The 23,047-nt window shown below is 45.7% G+C and overlaps 1 protein-coding gene across 2 annotated transcripts in view; it reads right to left on the reverse strand.

Annotated features, from left to right (window-relative positions):
- Positions 1–23,047, reverse strand: part of LOC137305442 (circularly permutated Ras protein 1-like) — a 114,935-nt gene that overhangs the window by 14,743 nt on the left and 77,145 nt on the right. The window contains exons 16-17 of one of the 2 annotated variants that reach the window (XM_067974262.1): positions 14,712–14,823; positions 11,394–11,534 (exon numbers count right to left, since the gene is read on the reverse strand). In XM_067974262.1, the coding sequence (XP_067830363.1) occupies positions 11,394–11,534; positions 14,712–14,823 (253 nt within the window). The remainder of the gene's footprint in view (positions 1–11,393; positions 11,535–14,711; positions 14,824–23,047) is intronic. The other variant, XM_067974263.1, reaches the window with a different exon arrangement.

Raw genomic sequence — 23,047 nt, forward strand, 5'->3', positions numbered from 1 at the left:
CGGCTAGTGTGAAGGCATCTATAACCTGCATGTATGGGGCACTCATGGAAGTCATCAAATGCTGGCAGGCAGTCTTAGAATAAGTGGCAGTGATACCAGCCCCTGCACCACTCATGAATGCTCAGATTGCTGCTATACAGGCCTTGGGCTGAAATCTTGGTACAGAAATTCAATCGCGCCGAACAGTTGCACAGGGGTCAATGTGGATGCAGGGCTCTCATTATCATGCGTCATATATGCAGCAGCAGCATTAAGAAGGTTCACTGTACAACCCTGAGCTGGGCCACACCTCCTGCCACTTTCTATGTTCCAGCCCTGAATCTGCTGGACTTGCTCCTCAAATGGGGTCAGTTTCTGGAGCTGCTTATTGGCTGCGTGCCTGTATGGGGGCTCGGGAGATCAGCATCTCTGATACCACTTAAAGGCAGCCTGTACCTTCTTAAGGGAAGGTGCGCTGTGACTGCAGACAAGAGGGATCACTTGTGAACACAGAAATGGCAGCAAGACCTGTAGATCAGGCTCCAGGTTCTCTGATGCTGCTTTGGAGGCCCTGGTCCAGGTGGTGGACAGGAGTAGGGAGAACCTTTTCCCCCCTTGGGGTCGGCAGGCAACATCGTCCCTGCCGATGGGGAGAGGTACAGAGTAGGTCAATGACAGGAGCACAGCTGTCATGACATGGCTGCAATGTCACAAAAAGTTCAATGACCTCGGAGTTGTCAAAGTAAGAATCTTACCTATCACCTCAATTACTCTCCCCTCAGACCTGCACCACCAGCAGCCTCACTACTCAGCCCCTTCCCTTCACTCTCCTACACTCATTGCACCACACTTCACTCCTCCTCCTTCTCTTCTACTCACACCACTATAGAAACCCTCACTTCCCCACAACATACGAACTAGTCGTCCATCACAGGGGCACATTCTAAATACCTCACAAAACTGTCACTAGCACAGTCCCTTCTTTCGTGCAGGAGAAGGTGGCCCACAACACGAGGAAGCGACCGGAGGAGCCTGGGACCGGCCCGCATACAGTCTCCCCTCTTTGGGGGGGTGGGGGGGGGGGTGGGGCCCGGCCCGCACACCCTCTCCCCTCTCAAGGAAGACATGCTGGCGATAACGAGCAGGGGGACAGTCATGACCGTGATAACGCTGGAGGAGACGTCACAGAGTTCCTTCACACCTTATCCTCATTTTCCCTTCTTCTATTTCACTCGACACACACTGCATTAGGGTTAGGGCTCCAGGTCTGCCTTCGCAATAAAAGCTAACGTGTATCCCTCTTTTTCATTTCAGGTGCTGAAGATGTCGAGGCCCCTCTGCCAGCAAGAGGAGGCCAGTTTTCCTAAAGATTCAGCTTTCCTAAAGATTCAGCATCACTCAATCTGACCCTAGCAAGCACCAGCTCAGAGACTGAGACCATGCGTACTTTAGAGGCTAGGCTAGAGGAGGGGGTCTTCACGTGGTGGCTCACCGGGCATAAGTGCACAGGAGCTAGGGCAGGGGCATAGCACAACACAGGTGCCAGCGCTCTGGAGGGCGAGATCACACACTAGCTCTGCTGCAGAGGTCTCACATGCTGATTTCATGGGCTCAGTCTACCGAAAAAGGCTGATTGGCAAAAAACAGAAAATGCTAGATGCTCTGGGCAGTCTGCCAGCGAGCTTGCGTGCAATAGCTCAGAGCATTTTTTTTTATTTTTATTCGTTCACGGGATGTGGGCGTCGCTGGCGAGGCCAGCATTTATTGCCCATCCCTAATTGCCCTCGAGAAGGTGGTGGTGAGCCGCCTTCTTGAACCGCTGCAGTCCGTGTGGTGACGGTTCTCCCACAGTGCTGTTAGGAAGGGAGTTCCAGGATTTTGACCGAGCGACGATAAAGGAACGGCGATATATTTCCAAGTCGGGATGGTGTGTGACTTGGAGGGGAACGTGCAGGTGGTGTTGTTCCCATGTGCCTGCTGCTCTTGTCCTTCTAGGTGGTAGAGGTCGCGGGTTTAGGAGGTGCTGTCGAAGAAGCCTTGGCGAGTTGCTGCAGTGCATCCTGTGGATGGTACACACTGCAGCCACAGTGCGCCGGTGGTGAAGGGAGTGAATGTTTAGGGTGATGGATGGGGTGCCAATCAAGCGGGCTGCTTTATCTTGGATGGTGTCGAGCTTCTTGAGTGTTGTTGGAGCTGCACTCATCCAGGCAAGTGGAGAGTATTCCATCACACTCCTGACTTGTGCCTTGTAGATGGTGGAAAGGCTTTGGGGAGTCAGGAGGTGAGTCACTCGCCGCAGAACACCCAGCCTCTGACCTGCTCTCGTAGCCACAGTATTTATATGGCTGGTCCAGTTCAGTTTCTGGTCAATGGTGACCCCCAGGATGTTGATGGCGGGGGATTCGGCGATGGTAATGCCGTTGAATGTCAAGGGGAGGTGGTTAGACTTTCTCTTGTTGGAGATGGTCATTGCCTGGCACTTATCTGGCGCGAATGTTACTTGCCACTTATGAGCCCAAGCCTGGATGTTGTCCAGGTCTTGCTGCATGCGGGCACAGACTCCTTCATTATTTGAGGGGTTGCGAATGGAACTGAACACTGTGCAGTCATCAGCGAACATCCCCATTTCTGACCTTATGATGGAGGGAAGGTCATTGATGAAGCAGCTGAAGATGGTTGGGCCTAGGACACTGCCCTGAGGAACTCCTGCAGCAATGCCCTGGGGCTGAGATGATTGGCCTCCAACAACCACTACCATCTTCCTTTGTGCTAGGTATGACTCCAGCCACCAGAGAGTTTTCCCCCTGATTCCCATGGACTTCAATTTTACTAGGGCTCCTTGGTGCCACACTCGGTCAAATGCTGCCTTGATGTCAAGGGCAGTCACTCTCACCTCACCTCTGGAATTCAGCTCTTTTGTCCATGTTTTGACCAAGGCTGTAGTGAGGTCTGGAGCAGAGTGGTCCTGGCGGAACCCAAACTGAGCATCGGTGAGCAGGTTATTGGTGAGTAAGTGCCGCTTGATAGCACTGTCGACGACACCTTCCATCACTTTGCTGATGATTGAGAGTAGACTGATGGGGCGGTAATTGGCCGGATTGGATTTGTCCTGCTTTTTGTGGACAGGACATACCTGGGCAATTTTCCACATTGTCGGGTAGATGCCAGTGTTGTAGCTGTACTGGAACAGCTTGGCTAGAGGCGCAGCTAGTTCTGGAGCACAAGTCTTCAGCACTACAGCTGGGATGTTGTCGGGGCCCATAGCCTTTGCTGTATCCAGTGCACTCAGCCGTTTCTTGATATCACGTGGAGTGAATTGAATTGGCCGAAGACTGGCTTCCGTGACGGTGGGGATATCGGGAGGAGGCTGAGATGGATCATCCACTCGGCACTTCTGGCTGAAGATGGTTGCAAACGCTTCAGCCTTGTCTTTTGCACTCACGTGCTGGACTCCGCCATCATTGAGAATGGGGATGTTTGCAGAGCCTCCTCCTCCCGTTAGTTGTTTAATTGTCCACCACCATTCACGACTGGATGTGGCAGGACTGCAGAGCTTTGATCTGATCCGTTGGTTGTGGAATCGCTTAGCTCTGTCTATAGCATGTTGCTTCCGCTGTTTAGCATGCATGTAGTCCTGAGTTGTAGCTTCACCAGGTTGGTACCTCATTTTTAGGTATGCCTGGTGCTGCTCCTGGCATGCTCTTCTACACTCCTCATTGAACCAGGGTTGATCCCCTGGCTTGTTGGTAATGGTAGAGTGAGGAATATGCCGGGCCATGAGGTTACAGATTGTGGTGGAATACAATTCTGCTGCTGCTGATGGCCCACAGCGCCTCATGGATGCCCAATTTTGAGCTGCTAGATCCGTTCTGAATCTATCCCATTTAGCACGGTGGTAGTGCCACACAACACGTTGGATGGTGTCCTCAGTGCGAAGATGGGACTTCATCTCCACGAGGACTGTGCGGTGGTCACTCCTACCAATACTGTCATGGACAGATGCATTTGCGACAGGGAGATTGGTGAGGACAAGGTCAAGTAAGTTTTTCCCTAGTGTTGGTTCGCTCACCACCTGCCGCAGGCCCAGTCTAGCAGCTATGTCCTTCAGGACTAGGCCAGCTCGGTCAGTAGTGGTGCTACCGAGCCACTCTTGGTGATGGACATTGAAGTCCCCCACCCAGAGTACATTTTGTGCCCTTGCTACCCTCAGTGCTTCCTCCAAGTGGTGCTCAACATGGAGGAGGACTGAATCATCAGCTGAGGGAGGACGGTAGGTGGTAATCAGCAGGAGGTTTCCTTGCCCATGTTTGACCTGATGCCATGAGATTTCATGGGGTCCAGAGTCAATGTTGAGGACTCCCAGGGCCACTCCCTCCTGACTGTATATCACTGTACCGCCACCTCTGGTGGGTCTGTCCTGCCGGTGGGACAGGACATACCCAGGGATGGTGATGGAAGAGTCTGGGACGTCCAGCTCCAACTTGTGTCCAGGCTTTGCGCAGAGCATGGAGACCATGCTGTGCAACATGGATCGAACGGTCAGTTCCAAGAGCACAACAGTGGCACCTACCATGACAGCTCACATAGCTGCCACGCAAGCTCAGACGGCTGCCCTCTTGGCTTTGGGGCCAATGTTGACAGGGGTTTCCAGAGCATTACCTCTCCTGCACTCTGTCTTTGCACAGAGCCCTTGGAATGCTGGGGCCCAGTCCCAGGAGAGTGGCCTCGGCTCCATGGGGAGAGAGACACCTGCTTCCCCGCCATCCACTCCACCAGTGCCCAAGTCGGTGCCACACAGTCAGCCAGCCCAGGCCGAGAGGCTGCAGTCTGAGCTGGGCCCTCAAGGCCCAGAGCTGCTCGAGTCAGTTAAATATTATACACATATGGAAAAAAAGAGTTGTTGGAGTAACTATTTTTTCTGGATTTGGTGTTGGTGTTAATATTTGTAGTGTCGTGAGGGCAAGACTCATGAGACTGGAATGAAGGCAGGCAATGGGATGGTGGTAAGGATTGCGGGATTGCTGGTGTATTGGCGATGGGAGGAATGGTTCACTCTTTGATGAGTTCCTCTCCAAGAGCTTTGGCAGCTAGGGGTACTGGTGGTCGATGCTGCTCTCGTTCTTCCTCCTCCTCCACTTGTAAGGGTTGGTCCCTCATGTCGGCAAAGTCAACAAATCTGGAAACACTTTCAAGACTGTACTGCAAAGCTCCTCCCGAACGGTCCAGGCAGAAGAAGCATTACTTGAGCATCTGGTTATGTCTATGCCTGAATTCCTGACAGGAGTCATAAACCACGTCTGTAGTGAATATCCCTTGTCATTCAATAGCCAGCCTGTAACTTGGCAGCCTGGTTGGAATAAAGGCGGCACAGAGGATTGGTGCAGGATGAATGAATCATGACTGTAGCCACAAAACCGGGCACAGACCTGTATGCTGCGCTGCCTGTGGTCACAAACAAGCTGGACAGTGATGGAACGGAAATCCTTTCAATTCAGAAAGATGCCAGGATGGTGATGAGGAGCACGCTAGTCAACGTGGGTACAGTCAGCAGCACCTTGGACACTGGGGAAACCTACAGTGCAAATGAAACCTACTACTCTCTCGTCCTGCTTCGTTCTGTCCATTGGGAAATTGATGTGGGTGTTCCTCCTGGTGTAGAGAGACTCAGTGACATCCAAGGACAGCAAACTTGGAGATGTTGCTAATGTCACCTGCTACAGCCTGGAAAGAGCCAGTTGCGTAAAGGTTAAAGGGTCATGGTGACCTTGACAGTCATAGGCCATGCTGTCCATGCCCTGGTGACAAAGCTGGGTGACCATGCCCTTGGTAAAGCGCAGACACCTCACACATTGCTCCTCAGTGAAGTTAAGGTAGAAGGAGTGCTCCCCGAATACCCGCTGTGGGGATGGCATCTTGCGCAGTGCCCTCCTTCTCTCTTTTCTCCCAGCTGCTCCCCCTCATCCTCCAAATGTCATGATGTGGAGATGCCGGTGATGGACTGGGGTTGACAATTGTAAACAATTTTACAACACCAAGTTATAGTCCAGCAATTTTATTTTAAATTCACAAGCTTTCGGAGGCTTCCTCCTTCGTCAGGTGAACGATGTGAAAATGAAAACCTCGAAATGAAATCGCATTTATAATTCACAGAACAATGCTTGGTGAGTACAGACAGTTTTTTCAACTGCCCGTTGCCAAGGCAATCAGTGTGCAGACAGACAGGTGTTACCTGCCAGGTCTCACAGAATATACAAATCACCAAAAAAAACCAACAAAAAAACCGACAACGACAACGCAAAATCGTCGAGCAGAAATTGATAGCCAAGTTCCGCACCCATGAGGACGGCCTCAACCGGGATCTTGGGTTCATGTCACGCTACACGTTACCCCACCAGCGAACAAATGTTATCTGTTTTTAATATAACGGGTCAGTTGCTGTCTTTTCTATGTTTCTACCTCTCTATCTCTGTTTTTTTTTGTTTGTTGTTTTTTTTTGGTGATTTGTATATTCTGTGAGACCTGGCAGGTAACACCTGTCTGTCTGCACACTGATTGCCTTGGCAACGGGCAGTTGAAAAAACTGTCTGTACTCACCAAGCATTGTTCTGTGAATTATAAATGCGATTTCATTTCGAGGTTTTCATTTTCACATCGTTCACCTGACGAAGGAGGAAGCCTCCGAAAGCTTGTGAATTTAAAATAAAATTGCTGGACTATAACTTGGTGTTGTAAAATTGTTTACAATCATCCTCCAAAGGCAGACCTACCAGACCACCCATGACTGCAATAAAACTATTTTTAAGGCAGACAAAAACAGTCGCTGAATGCAGAAAATAGCCTGAATGAAGAAAGGCCCAGAAGCTAACCAGCAGCCTGAGGTCAAGCCAGCAACTAACTTGTATGGAGGGGATAAGCTCTTTAAATAGCACTGCTGCAGAGCCCTTCCTGCCTGTTAAACTTGCTCAGCAAATCGTGGTATTATCACTTAGCGAGTCAGGTGCTGGGGCAGCCCAATTTCACAAAAGGTCCTACAACAAGCCTCTCCCAGACCCTACCACCTCACATGCTTCAGCCAGAAGGGTTGCCTTGCATTGAAGCACCAGAACAGGTAATTGTGCACAATACTCATCTCATACGAAGGGCAAGTACTGAAGTAACACAATTGATTCAGATATATTTCACATTCTGGGAAAGAAGTGATTTTGTGCGCTGCAGTTGTGGAATGTGGCCAGTCACATCTGAGAGGCTGCTGTGATGCAGGTGCTCCTACCTTTGTTCTTGCTGATACAATCTTTCTTCATCCTTCTCAAAGAGCCCCAATGCTATGCCCATAATACGGGTAAACTTGCCTAGGTCAGGCAAAGTGGCTGCAGGTTTTGGGGTGGAGAAGTAAAGTTTGAAAACAAATACCACCTAATTGATGCTCCACTCCAAATTAAAAAGGAGATAAACTAAATTCAAGGAGATAAACCAAAGTCAAAGTCAAAGATTCACAAAAAGAAAATATGACCAAAACAAAGAATAAGCAAAATAGCAGCAAACTCGGATCTTGGTCAAGGAATAGAGCTTCACCTGCTTCCAGTGGCTGTGCACCTGCAGGTCTGCCCCGTTGCACCAATGGCACAAACCATCCCAATTTCTAAAGCCCACCGGATATGTGCCCAAAACTTGGTATTCCAAGTAAATGAGGCTTGTGCTAAAGAGCAGTGTAAGCCTCTCCTGGCTCTGACAGAGCCTCATCAGTAATCCAGAGCTGCCACAAAAACAGAATTCCCAATTTCAGTCCCCTCTGCACCACTTTCAAGCTCCTAAATTACAAAGTGGTACAAACCGAGAGCCGGTTACTTTAAATCAATGCAGCGGTCAGAATGTAGCATTCTTACTCAGCCCCTGTTTTCAGGGACGGACTGAACCTGACTTTTGACCAGTGGAAAGAGAGAAAAGCTGGTCAAAGCCTGAATGAATCATTTGGCATCATTAAAACAGAATTTAAAAATGAATTCCTCTTTGGAGGTGCAATGAGACACAATCCACTGGAACCCCGGGAGAAAAGCACAATTGGTCTGGAGACTCAGTTTGACAGTTTCTGTCCATTATTTCCCCTATTTTGTGCCGAAAAGCTAAGTACATCAATGTCTGCATTGGTAGGGCTGTTAGTTTGCTAAAGGTTGTTTACTTATGGTACTATGTGGGAGGGGTCTTGAGGACTGTTCCACTCAATGCACAGCAGGCAGATATAAGAAACAAATAAGGAAATAAGGAATAGGAATAGGAACGGAATAGGCCATTCAGCCCCTCGTGCCTGCTCCGCCATTTGATAAAATCATGGCTGATCCGTGATCTAACTCCATATACCTGCCTTTGGCCATATCCCTTAATACGTTTGGTTGCCAAAAAGCTATCTATCTCACATTTAAATTTAGCAATTGAGCTAGCATCAATTGCCGTTTGCGGAAGAGAGTTCCAAACTTCTACCACCCTTTGTGTGTAGAAATGTTTTCTCGCTTCTGAAAGGTCTGGCTTTAATTTTTAGACTGTGCCCCCTACTCCTAAAATCCCCAACCAATGGAAATAGTTTCTCTCTATCCACCCTACCTGTTCCTCTTAATATCTTATAAACTTCGATCGGATCACCCCTTAACCATCGAAACTCCAGAGAATACAACCCCAATTTGTGTAATCTCTCCTCGTAACTTAACCCATGATGTCCAGGTATCATTCTAGTAAACCTACGCTGCACTCCCAAGGCCAATATGTCCTTCCGAAGGTGCGGTGCCCAGAACTGCTCACAGTACTCCAGGTGCGGTCTAACCAGGGTTTTGTATAGCTGCAGCATAACTTCTGCCCCCTTGTATTCCAGTCCTCTCGATATAAAGGCCAGCATTCCATTAGCCTTACTGATTATTTTCTGCACTTGTTCATGACACTTCAATGATCTATTTACCTGAACCCCTAAGTCCCTTTGGACATCCACTGTTTTTAACTTTTTACCATTTAGAAAGTACCCTGTTCTATCCTTTTTTGATCCAAAGTGGATGACCTCACATTTGCCCACAGTGAATTCCATTTGCCACAGTTTTGCTCATTCCCCTAATCTATCAATATCGCTTTGTAATTTTATGTTTTCATCTACACTGCTTACAATGCCACCAATCTTTGTGTCATCGGCAAACTTAGATATGAGACTTTCTATGCCTTCATCTAAGTCGTTAATAAATAGTGAATAATTGAGGCCCCAAGACAGATCCCTGCGGGACTCCACTAGTCACATCCTGCCAATGTGAGTACCTACCCATTATCCCTACTTTGTCGCCTTTCGCTCAGCCATCTTCCTAACCAAGTCCATACTTTTCCCTCGATTCCATGGGTTTCTATCTTAGCTAACAGTTTCTTTTGTGGGACCTTATCACAATGCCTTCTGGAAGTCCATATAAATAACATCCATTGACATTCCCCTGTCCACTACTTTTGTCACCTCTTCAAAAAATTCAATCAGGTTTGTCAGGCACGACCTATCTTTCACAAATCCATGCTGGCTCTCTCTGATTAACTGAAAATTCTCGGTGTTCAGTTATCCTATCCTTAATTATAGACTCCAGCATTTTCCCCACAACAGATGTTAGGCTAACTGGTCTATAATTCCACGGTTTCCCTCTCTCTCCTTTCTTAAAAAGCGGAGTGACATGTGCAATTTTCCAATCCAGAGGGACAGTTCCTGAATCTTGAGAACTTTGAAAGATTATAGTTAGGGCATCTGCAATGTGCTCACCTACTTCCTTTAAAACCCTGGGATGGAAACCATCTGGTCCTGGGGATTTGTCACTCTTTAGTGCTATTATTTTCTTCATTACTGTTTCTTTACTTATGTTAATTTTATCGAGTCCCTGTCCCCGATTCAATATTAGTTTTCTTGGGATTTCCGGCATGCTATCCTCTTTTTCTACTGTAAATACTGACGCAAAGTAATTGTTCAACATGTCCGCCATTTCCCCATTGTCAATGACAATATCCCCACTTTCAGTTTTTAAGGGGCCAACACTGCTCCTGACCACCCTCTTTTTCCTAATATAACTATAAAAGTTCTTTGTATTGGTTTTGATATCCCTTGCGAGTTTCTTTTCATACTCTCTTTTTGTAGCTCTTACTATCTGTTTTGTGACCCTTTGTTGATCTTTGTATCTTTCCCATTCGCCAGGATCTGTGCCATTTTTTGCCTTTTTGTATGCCCTTTCCTTAGGTCTTACACTGTCCCTTACCTCTTTAGTTGTCCATGACTTTTTTTTGGCAAGTAGAGTTCTTGCCCCTCAGGGGTATAAACCGATTCTGTATCATGTTAAAATGTTTCTTTAAACATTTCCCACTGATCATCAGTCGTTTTACCCATGAACAGATTTGCCCAGTTTACTGTGGACAGTCTCGGTCTCATCCCATTCAAGTCGGCCTTGCCCAAGTCTAGAATCTTAGCATCTGATTCACTTTTTTCCCTTTCAAACACTACATTGAACTCGATCATGTTATGATTACTATTGGATAGATGTTCACGAACAGTTAAGCCGTTAACTAAATCTGGTTCATTACTCATTACTAAATCTAGTATGGCTTGCCCCCTTGTTGCCTCTAGGACATACTGCTGTAGAAAACTATCCCGGACACACTCAAGAAATTCACTACCTTTCTGACAGTTGCTAGTCTGCTTTTCCCAATCTATGTGAAGGTTAAAGTCCCCCATTAAGACCACTATGCCTTTCTTACATGCTTGTCTAATCTCTGCATTTATACAATCTAGCACTTCAGAGCTGCTGCCAGGGGTCCTATACACAACTCCCACTATCGTCTTAGATCCTTTCCTATTTCTCAATTCAACCCATAAGGTGTCTGTTGGCTGCTTACCTCTCGTTATATCCTCCTTTATCATTGAAGTGATTTAATCCCTAATCAGCTATCATGTCATACCCTCCAATTTGAATTTGAACCTGTAATTCATTTAATTTATTCCTTATACTCCGTGCATTTGTACATAGAACTCTTAGTTGGGCCACACACCCTAGCCTGACCTTCAGCTTTGATGCTGGGTTAATCGCCTTACGCCTTCTAGTTCTTACTTTATCTGTAGTGCCTAAAGTACACTTTCTTTCTGCTGCTCTACGCTTTTCCCTTTCACTTGTTCTTGAACAACTGTTTGTACTATTTGTATTGTAAATTTCCCCTGGGTCTATTTATATCGGACGTTTCACATCCTCAGGACTCCCAAAACATTTTGCAATGAATTACAAATTATTGTTAAGGGCTGTTTATCTTATCGTACTGCGAGGCGGGTTTACAAAAGCCTTTTCCACTTATAGTACTGCAAGGTGATGTTACCAAGGGCAGTCCTACTCACAGTACAGCAGGAGTATTTCAGTTGTTCTACTTACAGTATTTCTTCTATGAGTTCCTTCTGAGCCAGGGCCTCCTTCTGAGCATCTTGCATCCTCCCCTCCATTGCCAAGCAAGCACTGATCTGTGCAGTGTGAATCTGTAGAACTGTGAGGTTTATATGGTCCCTAACAATAGCACTAGAAATAAAAAGACAAACTCATCACCTCAGTCAGCTTCATCGACAGGACCGTGCCGGTACATCGACAGTGCCCTGGTGCTATTTCAATGTTACATTGTGTGCAGTCAGCTTATCCAATGTCAGTGGGGTATTATGATCCCATTCATGAAGCATTAGGTATCTAGCTAATAGCTACCAGGCAGAAACACACTCAAGTTACAGGTACCAAAGAAAAAGGAGAGCAGCAAGGATGGCACTAGATGAGCAATAACACAAAGACAAAATAAGGAGAGATTAGTAGCACAACAGCAAATTCTGTTTCCAGCAAAGATCAATCTGGTCTAAGAATCCAATTGTGGCAGCAGAAAGCAGAAGCCCATTGTGTATCCACTCTGTCCATATTTTGGTTACCCCTTAAACCATTCGCTTTTCTTGGTAACTACTTCTGCTCCAGCCCCCGTTCTGCATACTTACTCAATCCTGGTCATCAATCACTTCCCATTTCATGCCCTATTGCCTCAACACAGTTGCTGCTGCTCCTGAACTAACCTACTTTTGTGTTGCTGCCCAGGATTGAGTTCCTCCTAGACTTCTCCATTATTTCCTTTTGTCACGCTCTTCACAAAATCCATTTTTGATTCCTCCGTCTTCTCCATCTACCATGCCCCTGCTCATTAAAGTCCTCAAAATATTGTCACCGCATAGCGCCTGGGCCTCCCATTATTCCCTCTTTAGCCTTTGATCCAGTTTCCATCTTGCCCACAGAGCTGACACTGCCCCAGTCAGTCACCAATGACATTCTTTGTGATTGTGATCCCTCCTTGACCTAGAATCATAGAGCGCAGAAGGAAGGCATTTTGCCCATCGAGCCTGTGTCGGCTTTTTCCCCACAGCCCTGCAAGTGAGTTCTTTGCGTGCGAGTCCAAACAATGAGTTTCAACATCTATTCGACCACAAGAGGCAAAACCACCGAAGCAGATCGTGCTCTCAGCCAATGTCCACACATGCGCCCTGTCTAGCTGGGGATCAGGGGTCACTAGATAGCCATCTACAGTGGGATCCCTGTCAGATTATCCCCTCCCTAGCCCAAGAACACTGAAACCAAAATGCAGCGCTCACAGCCGAGATCAGCTCACTGGTAGCAGACTGAGATACATATCTGGGCTCCTCTGTCTGGCTCAGTTTCACACTGGGTGGTATGCTGACCCACCAGCTGTGTCAGTACCTTTTCCTGTTGTATATTACTCTAACTCCTACCAACCAACCAATTGCCAACTAAGAAACCACAACAGTCACAGAATGATACAGCACAGGAGGTCATTCGACCCATCGTGCCTGTGCCAGCTCTTTGAAAGAGCTATCCAATTAGTCCCATTCCCCTGCTCTTTCCCCATACCCCTGCAAATGTTTCCTTTTCAGGTATTTATCCAATTCCCTTTTGAAAGTTACTACTGAATCTGCTTCCACCGCCCTTTCAGGCAGCACATTCCAGATCATAACTCACTGCACAAAAGAAATTCTCCTAATTTCCCCTCTGATTCTTCTAATTTTCTAATTAGCTTAAATATGTGTCCTCTGGTTACCGACATTTCTGCCAGTGTAAATTATTGCCTTTGCCATTAAATTAATCACTTATTACATTTGGCACCTTGGTCTGCGTTATGGTTTAATAGCAGCTTCTAAATTTGTATTGTCATTGATATTGTTGTCTGAATGGTTTGAATGTTCTTTAATGGAGGATGATGAGAATGGGGAAGGATGTAACAAGGACTGTTAAGTTTTGAAGGCAGGGGAATGAGCTAGTTGCCTGAACTGCTGAGCAATTAGCTGCTCCCTCACGTCTCTTGCTGCGAGGTGCTGAAGTAGCCTTCCTTCTGCTGCTTCCACTCCTTCCTCATCTGACGAAGATTGCTGCTGCTGCGCCTCCTCCAATTGCAGGCCTCTCTATACGGTGAGGCTGCACAGCATGCAGCAGACCACTATGATGTGGGAGACTTATTGGAGGGAGCCCCCAGACCTGTCGAAACACCTGACTCTCTGCTTCAGCATCCCTATGATATGCTCAATAATGATCACGGTGGTCAACAACTTGTATTTATATAGTGCTTTTTATGTAGTGAAACGTCCCAAGGTGCTTCACAGGAGCGTTGTCAAACAAAATTTGACACCAAGCCACATAAGGAGATATTAGGACAGGTGACCAAAAGCTTAAGGAGCGTCTTAAAGGAGGAACGAGAGAGCGCGCGCGAGCTTAGGGCCTAGGCAGCTGAAAGCACAGCCGCCAATAATGGAGTGATGAAAATGGGTGATGTGCAAGAGGCAAGAATTGGAGGAGCGCAGAGATCGGAGGGTTGTAGGGCTGGAGCAAGTTACAGAGATAGGGAAGGGCGAGGCCATGGAGGGATTTGAAAACAAAAAGATGAGAATTTTAAAATAGAGACGTTGCCAGACCGGGAGCCAATATAGGTCAGTGAGCACAGGGGTGATGGGTGAACGGGACTTGGTGCGAGTTAGGATATGGGCAGAGTTTTGGATGAGCTCAAGTTTACGGAGGGTGCAAGGTGGGAGGCCATTGGAATAGTTGAGTCTAGAGTTAACAGCGTAGATGAGGGTTTCAGCAGCAGAGAAAGACTTGAAAAATTGTGGCTTTTTTTTTACAACACTGCATATTATGGGGGTTATATGATAGAAGGATGGAACAGGATAGATAGAAGCAGGTTGTTTTCAGTAGTTGAGGGGGTCATAGATACACAATTCAATGTAAGAAATTTAGAACAGAGAGCAAGATAAACTTCTTTACAGAGAGTTGTGAGGCAGTGGAATTCACTTTCTGGATTAGTGGTTGGGGCAGGAACTATGTCAACATTCAAGATAGATTGGATAGAGTGATGAAGGAAAATGGGATAAAAGGATATGGGAATTGGGCAGGCAAATATGATTAGGACTATTTTCTCACATGGAGGATAAAAGCCAACATGGACTAGTTGGGCCAAATGGCCTGTTTGTGTTTTACCTTCTGCATAATTGAATTGAGCTGTGTTACTGTGACAGATAGTGTCACGATACCAATTGCTTGAGCCTATTGTCAATTATCAGCATTATGGCTGTATATTTCTAACCTACAGCCCTTCACAAATAGTGCACTCTGTTTAAGGTGAATTATTGAAGGCCAGTCTCTCCGCTCAGTTCCAGTTACCTGCAGTTGGTTATAGGTTTCTCCTGGGTGATGATTCTATAGGCACATCTACCATCTGGGAGCCTGAAACCAATTTGAAGTTGAAAGGGAAGTGCTGTCTTCTTCTGAATTTCTGGGGAAGAGGAAAGATGAATGAAGCACTGCAAATTATAACGTCATCCTCGCCTGCATTTTTCTGTTTTCATTTCAGTTACAGTTCACGCACTGGCTGCTGGATCCTAGGTCAGATTGGTTTATTGATTCAATTTGCTGAAGACTGCTTCTATGTAAATGACAGGAGTTGCTATTCTGAACAAGCTAAGTGCTTTTACATCATGGATTTCTCAATATACAAGACAAATGGACTTTTAACAAGTAACTTCACATTCAAAAATAGATGCTCCTAAGGGGTTGGTGAGAATCTTATCCAGCTCCCTATTTGTATATGGAATACAGGAACATTCAGCCGAGTGGGCTTGCACCATGTATAGACATAAATGGCAGATTTACCTTTTCATCGCAGTTCAATGCTTTTTCTGCATATCCCTTTATATTCTTAATTCCTAAATATCTATCTATCCTCCTTCAAACACCAGTTCATTTTGTACCTTTGGCTTGAGTGTGTGCTTCAAGTTCTCACAAGCACTTTTCCTGGATTATCTTTAGCTGACTTAACTCAAATTCTAAGATTATAGAATCATAGAAAGTTATGGCCCATCATGTCCATGCCAGCCGAAAAAGAGCCATCCAGCTTAATCCCACTTTCCAGCACTTGGTCCATAGCCCAAGTGCACATGCAAATTTTTTAATGAGTTGAGGATTTCTGTCTCTACCACCCTTTCAGGCAGTGAGTTCCAGACCCCCACAACCCCTGGTGAAAAAAATTCTCCTCAGCTCCCCACTAATCCTTCTACCAATTACTTTAAATCTATGCCCCCTGGTCACTGACCCCTCTGCTAAGGGAAATAGGTCATAAGAACTTAAGAAATAGGAGCAGGAGTAGGCCAATCGGCCCCTCGAGCCTGCTCCGCCATTCAATAAGATCATGGCTGATCTGATCCTAACCTCAAATCTAAATTCATGTCCAATTTCCTGCCTGCTCCCCGTAACCCCTAATTTCCTTTACTTCCAGGAAACTGTCTATTTCTGTTTTAAATTTATTTAATGATGTAGCTTCCACAGCTTCCTGGGGCAGCAAATTCCACAGACCTACTACCCTCTGAGTGAAGAAGTTTCTCCTCATCTCAGTTTTGAAAGAGCAGCCCCTTATTCTAAGATTATGCCCCCTAGTTCTAGTTTCACCCATCCTTGGGAACATCCTTACCGCATCCACCCGATCAAGCCCCTTCACAATCTTATACGTTTCAATAAGATCGCCTCTCATTCTTCTGAACTCCAATGAGTAGAGTCCCAATCTACTCAACCTCTCCTCATATGTCCACCCCTTCATCCCCGGGATTAACCGAGTGAACCTTCTTTGTACTGCCTCGAGAGCAAGTATGTCTTTTCTTAAGTATGGAGACCAAAACTGTATGCAGTATTCCAGGTGCGGTCTCACCAATACCTGATATAACTGCAGCAATACCTCCCTGTTTTTATATTCTATCCCCCTAGCAATAAAAGCCAACATTCCGTTGGCCTTCTTGATCACCTGCTGCACCTGCAAACTAACTTTTTGATTTTCTTGCACTAGGACCCCCAGATCCCTTTGTACTGCAGTACTTTCCAGTTTCTCACCATTAAGATAATAACTTGCTCTCCGATTTTTCCTGCCAAAGTGCATAACCTCACATTTTCCAATATTGTATTGCATCTGCCAAATCTCCGCCCACTCACCCAGCCTGTCTATATCCCCTTGTAGGTTTTTTATGTCCTCCTCACTCTCTACTTTCGCTCCCATCTTTGTATCATCTGCAAACTTTGATATGTTACACTCGGTCCCCTCCTCCAAATCGTTAATATAGATTGTAAAGAGTTGGGGACCCAGCACCGACCCCTGCGGAACACCACTGGCTACAGGTTGCCAGTCCGGGAATGTACCATTTATCCCAACTCTCTGCTTCCTGTTAGATAACCAATCCTCCACCCATGCCAGAATATTACCCCCAATCCAGTGATTCTTTATCTTGAGCAATAATCTTTTATGTGGCACCTTGTCGAATGCCTTCTGGAAGTCCAAATACACTACGTCCACTGGTTCCCCTTTATCCACCCTGTACGTTATATCCTCAAAGAACTCAAGCAAATTTGTCAGACATGACTTCCCCTTTGTAAAGCCATGCTGACTTTGTCCTATTAAATTATGTTTATCCAAATGTTCTGCTACTGTCTCCTTAATAATAGACTCCAAAATTTTACCCACCACAGATGTTAAGCTAACTGGTCTATAATTTCCAGCCTTCTGCCTACTACCCTTTTTAAATATAGGTGTTACATTGGCAGTTTTCCAATCTGCCGGGACCTTTGCCGAGTCCAGAGAATTTTGGAAAATTATTACCAAAGCATCCACAATCCCTAGTGCCACTTCCCTCAAGACCCTAGGATGGAAGCCGTCAGGTCCAGGGGATTTATCCGCCTTGAGTCCCATTAATTTACTGAGTACCAATTCCTTAGTGATTTTAATCGTATTTAGCTCCTCCCCCGCTAGAGCCCCCTGTTTGCCCAGTGTTGGGATATTCTTAGTGTCCTCTACCGTAAAGACTGAAACAAAATATTTGTTCAGCATTTTTGCCATCTCCATGTTTCCCACCATTAACTTCCCGGTCTCATCCTCTAAAGGACCTACGTTTGCCTTAGCCACCCTTTTTCTTTTTATATAACTGTAGAAACTCTTGCTATCTGTTTTTATATTTTTTGCTAATTTATTTTCATAATCTATCTTCCCTTTCTTAATCAATCCTTTCGTTACTTTTTGCTGTCTTTTGAAGACTTCCCAATCTTCTATCCTCCCACTAAGTTTGGCTACCTTATATGTCCTTGTTTTTAGTCAGATACTATCCTTAATTTCATTACTTAGCCACGGATGGCTGTCACTTCTTTTACACCCTTTTTTCCTCAGGGGAATATATATTTTTTGAAAGTTGTAAAATAACTCCTTAAATGAACACTACTGCTCATGTACCGTCTTACCCTTTAATCTATTTTCCCAGTACACTTCAATCAATTCCGCTCTCATACCATCATAGTCCCCTTTATTCAAGCTCAGTACGCTTGTTTGAGAACCAACCTTCTCACCCTCTAATTGGATATGGAATGTAACCATGTTATGGTCACTCATTCCAAGGGGATCCTTAACTAGGACATTAATTAATTAATCCTGGCTCATTACACAGGACCAGGTCCAAGGTTGCTTGCCCCCTTGTAGGTTCAGTTACATACTGCTCAAGAAATCCATCCCTAATACACTCAATAAACTCTTCCTCAAGGCTGCCCTGCCCAATTTGATTTGTCCAGTTAATATGATAGTTAAAATCCCCCATAATTATAACTGTTCCCTTATTACATGCCCCGACTATTTCCTGATTAATACTTCTTCCAGCAGAGTTGCAACTATTAGAAGGCCTATATACTACGCCCACGAGTGTTTTTTGCCCCTTATTATTCCTTATCTCTACCCAAACTGTTTCATTATCCTGATCCTTTGTCCCAATATCATTTCTCTGTATTACAGTGATTCCTTCCCTTATTAACATAGCCACCCCACCTCCCCTTCCTTCCTGCCTGTCCTTCCTGATTGTTAAATACCCTGGCATATTTAATTCCCAGTCATTGTCACCCTGTAGCCATGTTTCTGTAATGGCCACAAGATCATACCCATACGTCGTTATTTGTGCCGTTAACTCGTCCATTTTGTTACGAATGCTAGGTCCTCCCTATTCACTCTATCTAGTCCCCTCATAATTTTATATATCTCAATTAAATCTCCCCTCAGCCTCCTTTGTTCCAAAGAAAACAACCCCAGCCTATTCAATCTTTCCTCATAGCTAAAATTCTCCAGCGCTGGCAACATCCTCGTAAATCTCCTCTGTACCCTCTCTAGTGCAATTACATCTTTCCTGTAATGTGGTGACAAGAACTTTACACAGTACTCAAGCTGTGGCCTAACCAATGTTTTATATAGTTCTAGCATAACCGCCCTGCCCTATTCTATGCCTCAGCTAATAAAGTATCCTGTATGCCTTTTTAACCACCGTATCTACCTGTTCTGATACCTTCAGGGATCTGTGGACATGCACTCCAAGGTGCCTTTGGTCCTCTACACCTCTCAGAATCCTACCATTTATTGTGTACTCCCTTGCCTTGTTTGACCTCCCCAAATGCATTACCTCACACTTCTCCGGATTGAATTCCATTTGCCAATTTTCTGCCCACCTGACCAGTCCATTGATATCTTCCTGCAGTCTACAGCTTTCCTCCTCACTATCAACCACACGGCCAATTTTTGTATCAACTGCAAACTTCTTGATCAAGTCCCCCACATTCAAGTCCAAATTATTAATATACACCACAAAAAGCAAGGGACCTAGTACTGACCTTTGCGGAACTCCACTGGAAACAGTCTTACAGTCGCAAAAACACCCATCAACCATTACCCTTTGCTTCCTGCCACTGAGCCAATTTGGATCCAACTAGCCACTTTCCCTTGGATCCCAAGGGCTTTTACTTTTTTGACCAGTCTGTCATGTGAGACCTGGTCAAAAGCCTGGCTAAAACTCCATGTACACCACATCAAACGTACACAACACTACAACCACCAATTATGGCCGCCAACGTTTGAGGTTGGAAAGGGTGCAAAGCTGTAGCCATCACCTCTTACTCCTCCTCCTCTTATGAGCCACAATCGAGTGCAGCTAAAACAGCTCCGATACTCAGTTGCTTTGACTTTTTTTTAAAAAAAGGATTCTCCAGTGCAAGCAAAACCCAACAGTGATTACAGAATCATAATCCACAATGAAGTGAACCAGCACCTGTGAATACTGCAGCCTTATTGACATTGTGCTGAATGTAAAGGGGTACACTCAGCTGTCCCAGTCCAATCCCAGGTTCCCCAAGCGATGTTGATGACCCACATAAAGCCCATGCAGCAGTAGTTAAAATCACACTGGGGTCCAAATTGCATCACTGCACCCGAATTGCATTTATTCATGAGCCTCCCACCTCTGCAGCGAGACTCGTCGACTACATTACTCACCATTGTTAATATCGCGGCGGCTGAGAACACGACGGGATCGCAATTTTCAAAATCAGGCCACTGGTTAAAAAGGCAGTCAGGTCCCAATACTGTCATCAGAGCCTGATCTGCATATTTAAAGGACGTTTTTGGCATGTGTCCTTTCCACCTGCTCAGAAGAGCAAGTTATAATAGGACAGCAGGAACAGAGTGAAAGGTCAGTGAGTACGTCTCCTAGGCAATTTTAACTGTCCGCCAGCCTGGTTTCTGCTGGGCGGGCAGGGTTAAAATCGCCCCCATAGTCACCCAGGGAAAGCACGGTGTTAGGAAAGAGTAGGTTAGCTTAGAATAAAATAGAATGTGCAATTGATGTTGTGCTGTTTTATTCATGGAGTTTAGAGACATACAGAAATGGTGCATTTATTTGACTCACTCAATCAAATGATGATTACTGGAAGTCGTTTCGGGACAAGGAGGGCTGATACATTGACATGATCTAGGCTGGGTACTGGGTTGAGAGAATGTTCCTTTATTTGAAAGTGGAGGAGAAGGAGGTATGGCCCTGATGTCTTAAGTAGACTGTTGCACAGAAGAGAAAACTTCAGTGATGAGCTGTGCTCTATTGCCCCTTGCAGGAGTGACTGAGGACTCCTCTGAGGGCGGGTCAGTGTGATGTTCTCCTTTATACAGTTCTGCCTCCAACAAAGCTAGGGTCGCCTCCCCGCAATATCAAACCCCGGTCCTAACTGTATGGTGAAATTGTGCGGACTATGTATGACACATGATCTGGAATATACCGCAGCCTCTCCTGATCTGTCCAGGCAGTGAAAGTGTCCCATTAAGACCCCAGCGATTCACTCGATGACCAATCTTGTAGAGCCATGTGCTTTGTTGTAGCACTCCTCTGCTGCTATTCGGGCCACTCTTAGTTGGGTCATTATCCATGGGAGCAGGGGTTTGTCACGCACAAACCATCCGTTGACTTGATTTTCAGGGAGGGTCGAATTTAGGAGGTTGAATGAATCATGACAACTTTCCACATATCTCGCTTTGACGTGTACAACGCTTTGCATTTTGTCACAGTCTGTGTATTCAGATTGGAAAACTGCTAATGTAACACCGTTATTTAAAAAGGGTAGTAGGCAGAAGGCTGGAAATTATAGGCCAGTTAGCTTAACATCTGTGGTGGGTAAAATTTTGGAGTCTATTATTAAGGAGACAGTAACGGAACATTTAGATAAGCATAATTTAATAGGACAAAGTCAGCATGGCTTCATGAAGGGGAAGTCATGTCTGACAAATTTGCTTGAGTTCTTCGAGGATATAACGTATAGGGTGGATAAAGGGGAACCAGTGGACGTAGTGTATTTAGACTTCCAGAAGGCATTCGACAAGGTGCCACATGAAAGATTATTACTTAAGATAAAAAATCACGGGATTGGGGGTAATATTCTGGCATGGGTGGAGGATTGGTTATCAAACAGGAAGCAGAGAGTTGGGATAAATGGTTCATTTTCGGACTGGCAACCAGTAACCAGTGGTGTTCCACAGGGGTCGGTGCTGGGTCCCCAACTCTTTACAATCTATATTAACGATTTGGAGGAGGGGACCGAGTGCAACATATCAAAATTTGCAGATGATACAAAGATGGGAGGGAAAGTAGAGAGTGAGGAGGACATAAAAAACCTGCAAGGGGATATAGACAGGCTGGGTGAGTGGGCGGAGATTTGGCAGATGCAATATAATATTGGAAAATGTGAGGTTATGCACTTTGGCAGGAAAAATCAGAGAGCAAGTTATTTTCTTAATGGCGAGAGACTGGAAAGTACTGCAGTACAAAGGGATCTGGGGGTCCTAGTGCAAGAAAATCAAAAAGTTGGTATGCAGGTGCAGCAGGTGATCAAGAAAGCCAACGGAATGTTGGCTTTTATTGCTAGGGGGATAGAATATAAAAACAAGGAGGTATTGCTGCAGTTATATAAGGTATTGGTGAGACCGCACCTGGAATACTGCATACAGTTTTGGTCTCCATACTTAAGAAAAGACATACTTGCTCTCGAGGCAGTACAAAGAAGGTTCACTCGGTTAATCCCGGGGATGAGGGGGCGCACATATGAGGAGAGGTTGAGTAGATTGGGACTCTACTCATTGGAGTTCAGAAGAATGAGAGGCGATCTTATTGAAACATATAAGATTGTGAAGGGTCTTGATCGGGTGGATGCAGTAAGGATGTTCCCAAAGATGGGTGAAACTAGAACTAGGGGGCATAATCTTAGAATAAGGGGCTGCTCTTTCAAAACTGAGATGAGGAGAAACTTCTTCACTCAGAGGGTGGTCGGTCTGTGGAATATGCTGCCCCAGGAAGCTGTGGAAGCTACATCATTAGATAAATTTAAAACAGAAATAGACAGTTTCCTAGAAGTAAAGGGAATTAGGGGTTATGGGGAGCGGGCAGGAAATTGGACATGAAGCTGAGTTCGGATCGGTCAATGCCCTGTGGGTGGCGGAGAGGGCCCAGGGGCTATGTGGCCGGGTCCTGCTCCGACTTCTTGTGTTCTTTAGATTTGTGGTTGGGATCAGATCAGCCATGATCTTATTGAATGGCGGAGCAGGCTCGAGGGGCCGATTGGCCTACTCCTGCTCCAATTTCTTATGTTCTTATGTTCTCTTATGTAAGTGGAAGCCCTTAAGTAGTTAAGGGCACTTTCTATAGGGGAGCTTGCAAAGCAATTTGGATGCCATTGCTTGCACCCTGGCCTTTGGGAAAGCCAGCAACCCTGTAAAACTGGACAGCCCTATCTAACTGCTGCCTCTGCAGAGATGCTAAAGGTAATTGATTTACCTACTCTTCTGTAAAGTGCATCAGTCGCCTGATGAATGCATTCCTGTACTGCAGTCTGACTGATATTACAGAGGACCCCTTTGGTTGCCTGAAATGAGACTGTGTCCTTAATAGACACAGAGTGAGCAGTGCGAGCAGATGACTGCGGTTGCAGGTCGTCATGCACTAGGTAGCAGGGCTGCCCTGTTACCTCTGTGGTGAAGCGCACTTATTTTATAAATATCTGCTCACAAAATCCTCATATGATCTATATTGCTTGTATAATGTGTGGAAGGGAGTAATATCTGGTGGGGTGCATCCTCCCTCAATGTTGGCAGACTCTCCTTTGCACCATCCTATGGGTTC

The sequence above is a fragment of the Heptranchias perlo genome, chromosome 40, assembly GCF_035084215.1.
Source record: "Heptranchias perlo isolate sHepPer1 chromosome 40, sHepPer1.hap1, whole genome shotgun sequence".
Taxonomy (NCBI): Eukaryota; Metazoa; Chordata; class Chondrichthyes; order Hexanchiformes; family Hexanchidae; genus Heptranchias; species Heptranchias perlo.